A 6,371-nucleotide genomic window follows, 5' to 3' on the forward strand; every position below is an offset into this window, starting at 1 on the left:
TATAAATTAATTGGAGAAGCTCTTATTTATGTAAATATATAAATTAACTGGAGAATGTAAATATATAAATTAATTGGAAAATGTAGAAAGTACCATTTCCATTTACATTTTTTACATAGTTTACGCACCAAATCCTCTTAGATTCATCTCCCCATGCCCCACCATTTTAATCAAGTATATTGCAAGCATTCATACTCCAATCACATAACACCATTAACAAATACTCTTTTTGTTCTAAACAGAAAGGTTCAGAAAATGAAAAAGAAAACCTAATTTTACATGACCTTCTTTATCCTGCCATGTATATTTTCTCTTTATTTGTACTTACAGCATAAACTATATAAATTAATTCATTTAGTTACACTCAAATTATAAGAATTCAAAAAGAACACAACTCAATAAAATAATAAACTATTAATTAAAAACCTGTACAAATATAGAGTTATATTCAACAAATAAATTAGTAACTATAATTTTAAATAATAAATTTTGTATGGAGTCTATCTATAATTTTCAATATTTTAATTATTTTAATTTTTTAATTTTAATAGTTTAGTGTTACATTTAAAACATATATAACATACCCCATTACGCCAACACTAAAATAAGATAGAAACTGAACTTACGAAGTTTGATTAATAACTAACGCGATGGAAGAAATTATTATTCTTATTTTAAGAGTTTTGGCTGTTTTTGAGAAATATTATAACAGTTTTATGTGTTCATATTTTTTTCAGCAATAGAATTTCTAATGCTTTATAGTGCGTGTGGAAGATTTATAGGACCATAACATATTGAAAATAGAAAAGTAGATGAATTAATAAAATTGAGTAAGAAAAAAATGTAATTATGTGCAAAATATTAGATTACATGCGGAAAAAACAAATGAGAGATAGTTTTATTGGGAAATATTCATATCATTCAGAAACACATAACAACGAATGTAAAACTGCATATTGTAAAACAAATTTCTCTGGTAACAATACTCAAATAGGCAACGAAGAAAACCTACATCAACCAAATGGCCTGTTATTCCATCTTCAAATTTCAGAAGATTACACTTCTTGAATGTTTTTCACTTCTTGACAGACTCAGAACATGTGGACAACACTATCATAAATCCTCGACTTTTGGGTTTGTGAAACACATTCACATATCCACCTAATCTCCTGTTCCCTCAACCATATATGCGCAAAGAGCGCATAGTTGAACTGCAAAACTCAGCCACAATTAGTATGAGAATGTAGAAACAGCTATAACAACACATCACTGACAGCCTTCAACTAATTTCCTGAATTCTGTTCAGGTGATTTACCAGTTTCAGCTTTTTCAATTTTATCTACCACGAATCATGTTCTTTTGAGGTTTCAGCTTGTATATCTGAACTATCCAGTGGTGACTCGCAAAAAACTGAACACAAAAGCAGTCACAATTACCAGTATCAGAGCATAACCAATGCCACCAGTCTTTAGTAAGTGAATTAAATCTTACTTTCGAAATATGTGCGCTTAAAATGATTTTCCTGATCTCCTTCCGCCTGACCCGATTATAGCTTTTACCATCTGTCTCTACAAACCTGGAGCAAAAATCATAAACACTGAGCCTGAAAATGTGAGCTTAGTAGTTGGTTCACTACTAAGCATCAGTTGCCCAGAAACTCAAGGGTTAATATTTGTATCTGCAAACTAATCATTTTTTTGAAAAAAAATGCATAATCTCTTTAAAAATAGTATAGCTAGTAGTAAATTTTAATTGTCAAAACTCAAAACTACGTAGAATTAGATGGACCACTAAATAAACTCTGATGGCTTATGAAAAAAACATTACTTTTTACTTTAATAAGAACTTAAAAGAAATCGATCAGTTTATGTAACTTTTTTGACGTTAAGGAGATGATGAACAAATTCACAGTGATTAGGCGAAGGGAAGATAATAAATATGAAGGTGGAATGACTACATGGTTTAGCACAAGATAGGAAGTCGTAAGAGTAAAAAGTGTGAAGCAACTGATTGAGAAAGTTCAGTAAGAGTGAGAGCTGATGTCCAGTAGAAGTGAGTGATGGCTGCCTAGTAGAAGTGAGAGATAGATAGTTATGAGAAGAAGACAAGATGATTTGATGAAGGAATCAGTAGGAGTGAGAGCTGATTATCCAGTAGGAGTGAGTGCTGGCTGTCTAATAGGAGTGAGAGCTAGGTAGATTTGAGAGGAATGATGATTTAGGAAGTGAAAGAAGAGTTTGGATCCAAGAGTTTTCAATTTTTCGTTTTAATCTTGTTTAGAAATTTTGAAAAGGACACACATATTTGTAACAAGATTTTTTTCTTTTGAATTAAATTTAATATTCAATTCAAAAAATAAAAAAGGATATGACATGAGAAATGAGTAACGAAATGTAGCTTGGGTTCAAAGCCATTTAAAAGACTAAGTATAATGTAAAGGAACAATTTATTCTTCTTCATCTTAAGCAAACTCAGACCTTCTTTAAAGAATAAATGAAAATTATCCACAAAGAATTCGATCTAATGATAGTGATCATCTTTACCACCACGGCACCACGTAAAAGAACATCTTTACCACCACGGCACCACGTAAAAGAAAAAGCGAGAACAACAACGATCCAGCTTTCATGTTTCATCATTACTTTTTCAAATAGAACATGTCATTGTACAATCTTCTTCCATGTTGGGATTTGGTCTGAGAAAAGAAAAGGCTTCACAGAATCAGAGATTTGACTCTCTTTTTTTTATAACACATAAATCAGAGATTTGACTTAACAACTGTTTCTATATGAGTTAAGTTAAGTAGATCAATCACTGGTTAACTGATGTCTATATGAGTTAAGTAGTTAAATCACTGGTTAACTGATGTTTTATAGGCCTTTGTGTTTGTTATGTGTCTTTGTTTTTATGGACTGTATTACAACATGTCAGCCCACCGGGCTTTTCGTTGACAAAATAAACAAAGTTAAGAAATAGATAAGTGGAGAGATATTTGAGTGATTGGGACAATATTTTCTTCCTTTGTCTGATATGTCACGTGCAAATATGACATAGATTCCTCGACTTCGAGTCATTTTTCTACTAATATCTAACAAGACATTTGTCCTCGAATAACTCGGAAATGCAAATTGTCATCATGTTAGGGAAAGTTGTCGTCTATTTTAATATTTAAACATTTTCGATTTTTAATATATATATGAACATTTTAAGGCTGTTTTAATACATCTGAAAATAACGGTTGAAAGATAAATGAATTACAAACTAACATTTACAGTTCAAAAAACAACATTATTTTTATAATATCATGGTTAATATAACTTTTTGTAAGAGAGATGATATGCTGGCTATATATTTTAATTTTTAAGGCATCACTTTATCTCTAAAAGTCGACTAGTTATCTAATAAATTAGTGTTTTTTTTAGGTTGACAAACAAAAAATATTTTTACTTTGTAGAACCGCAAGTGTCAAAATGACTCATCAGTCATCACATCTCCACTAAAAGCGCAAGTGATTGAGAAAGAGGAGATGTTTGCGGAGGAAACGGCGGGAAAGAAAATGAGTATAAAACTGGTGGCTCGTTCGGTGGCTGCATTATTTTGACCATATGGGTCCATGTGCCGCACTTTGTCTCTGTATCCTCTTCGAGATTTTTTTTTTTATAATTGATATCTTTTTTTTTATCGAATTATAATTGATATCTAAAGTTGGATTACTAGGCATTATATTATTGATTTGTTTTTGACAAAAAAAACAGAAGTATTTGATTTGTTACTTTCTGAAGAAATTATCTTGCTTCAGTTTCCGAATTATTGATTCCTTCTTAAAATACACAATAGACCAAGAACTGTCCACACTCTACTCTCTCGCTCACATGGAGAGAAACACAAGTGTACATGTCCACCCCATATCGAGATGCACCAAACCATAGGTTATGCACAAAAATGCATAGAAGGATGAATTACGCATTAAAATAAAAAAAAAGATAGCTAGTTATTATGCTAATATATTGTCTAATGGTAATGCAATACTGCGAAGAAGATTCATGGAATTTAATTTTGAAACTGTTTGGTAGTAATGAACCTAGTGGTCTATATGAAATTATGTAAGTTAGATATGTATTAGTTATTAAAAATCTGAGTGAGCTAGTCTAGTGATTGACACAACTGATCTTAACTCGTAAAGATAGTGCAAATAACTTCCAGAAGAGTATACATTTTTGGATGAATGACCAAAGTGCTATCAGGTGGAGAATTGCAAAAAGATCTATTACTCTACAATATAGCGAAATAACCAATAATTTTACTTTTATTAAAAACATTCAAAGAAAAACAATACACTTAAGATTTACTCCTCTTTGACTTGAAAGTAAAGAAATACAATTTTAAACCGTATCTAAACAATATAGAAATAAAAATCTCCATCTCGGGATCTCCTCCATTAACAATGAGTTAATAGCCTACTAATGAGTAGTATGATAAATCACTGATGATGACAATGTAGATAAAGTGCTTTCTCACCCATAAAGAGTTTGGTAAATAAATCAGTCAATCTTAACACGCGCGAGGCAAAAACCCGATCCGTGACCCGGTTAAGTCATAAGCGACCCGGAAACCCTGTTGCTGTATGTTCCCAATGATCGACAAACTCCCCATCGTTCCCGCGAACGCGAAACAGAACCGCCCTTCAGTGTTCACCGGAATCAGATAGTTACTCGCCGGAAGCGAAACCTCTCCGCCGCCGAAATGAAACACCACCGTCGGGACCTTCACCGTCGTCATCCCGGAGAGGTCAAAACACGTGTCGAACAGAGAGTACGACGGCGCGCGTTTCAGCCTCTTCGCGCCGAGCCGAAACGCGTCTCTGAGCGCCACGTAAGCCGGCTGAGTCAGCCGAGTGACGGAGGTGCCGGAGTCGATGATAACTCCGCCGTTTCCGGTTGCGGCGTCGAGCTTGAACTGCGACTCCGAGACGCCGCTGACGCGCGCGCCGCCGACGCTGATCCCGAGAAGCTGCAAGTAGTAGAAAGTGTCGAGCTTCGGGTTGGTTAACAATGGCGTGAAAACAGAGGTTTTCGGAACGGCGTCATTTCCGAAGACGATGGTCGAAGGCGGTTTAGAAGCTGAACCGGAACTCGTCCGGTCCACCAAACAGTAGGAGAATTTACCGTTATAACGGTTTTTCGTCTGCGACGGGAATGATAACCCTCCGCGGCCCAGGCCCAACAGCCCAGCCGCGCCTACGAATAATCCCTCGTTATCGTGGCCGCATCCCACCGCCACGTGATCGACACGTGCGCCCTTAAAAGTCAGCGTCTCGGTTGATAAGTCCCCCAAGGTGAACGATCCGTCGCCGTAGGAGACTTGATAGAGACAAGTCTTGCTTCTCTGTCTGACGCATTCCGTCGAGTCGTCTAACCTCCGACAGAGACGAGAACCGCACGGGATGGTGGCGAAGGTTTTGGATTTAGACGGGTTGAAGATCGCGTCGGATTGGTTGTAACACACTTTGCAAGGAGCGCACTGTAGCCAAACGACGTCGCTTCCAGTGTCGAGGACCATGTACATGTTAGTCGCCGGAGTCCCGACGCCTAGCCTCATGAAATACTCTCCGCTTCCTTGCGAGAGACCGGAGATGACAGCGCCGCTGAACCCGCCGGACGCGCGTGGAGTTCTTCTCCTCGTGACATTCCGGACGGCGGCGAGGCTGGTTAAAGACTCGACGCGGAGAGAGTCTCTTTTGAGACGGAGGTTGAAGAGCTCCGCCGGAGTTGCGTCGGAGAAGGTGGAGATAGCGTCGACGTGTGATAGGTGGAGTGAGAGTGAAGTTGTGGATTCGGGCACAGTGTTCAAGGATTCGGATTCGTCGGGAGATGAGAGGATTGGAGAGGAAGGGAGAGTGTTGACGACGAGGGTGTTGTATTGGGAGGAAGAAGAAGCGGCGGAGGAGAGTGAGAGGAAGAGAACGGCGACGGAGAAGATGAGGGTGTTTTGGACTTTTCTTCCCATAGTGGTTTTTAAATTTAACTATTGTCACAAGGATCTGTATAGAGTTTAGGTTGTCTACTACAAAGCAAAGCATATAAAGGCAAAGGAAGCTCGTGTGTGAAAGCGTACTTTACTTTAATTATTACGGACAGACTTTATTTTTTTTTCCTTTTTATTTTTATATACAAAGTAAAATCATCATAACGAAATTATTGACTTTTTTCACATTTCCACCTAACGAACTCTATTAATATATATATTTTTTAAACAATTTGAGATAATATTAATTTAGTTGTGTGAATCTTGAAATTATTGGACTGAAATCCAATAATCTGAGTTCAAGTGTTGGTGGAACCTTATCTGTTTACTGAGGACCAAGCCCATGT

At 36.7% G+C, this 6,371-nt stretch overlaps 1 protein-coding gene across 1 annotated transcript; it reads right to left on the minus strand.

Annotated features, from left to right (window-relative positions):
• Positions 1-4,288: 4,288 nt before the first annotated feature.
• LOC130506534 (aspartyl protease family protein 2-like) lies at positions 4,289-6,040 on the minus strand. Its single transcript, XM_057001218.1, has one exon. It carries the CDS (start codon positions 6,004-6,006, stop codon positions 4,552-4,554), a length of 1,455 nt encoding a protein of 484 aa, XP_056857198.1. The 5' UTR covers positions 6,007-6,040; the 3' UTR covers positions 4,289-4,551.
• Between the last annotated feature and the right edge of the window lie 331 nt (positions 6,041-6,371).

This window comes from Raphanus sativus, unplaced genomic scaffold (assembly GCF_000801105.2).
Source record: "Raphanus sativus cultivar WK10039 unplaced genomic scaffold, ASM80110v3 Scaffold3371, whole genome shotgun sequence".
Classification (NCBI taxonomy): Eukaryota; Viridiplantae; Streptophyta; class Magnoliopsida; order Brassicales; family Brassicaceae; genus Raphanus; species Raphanus sativus.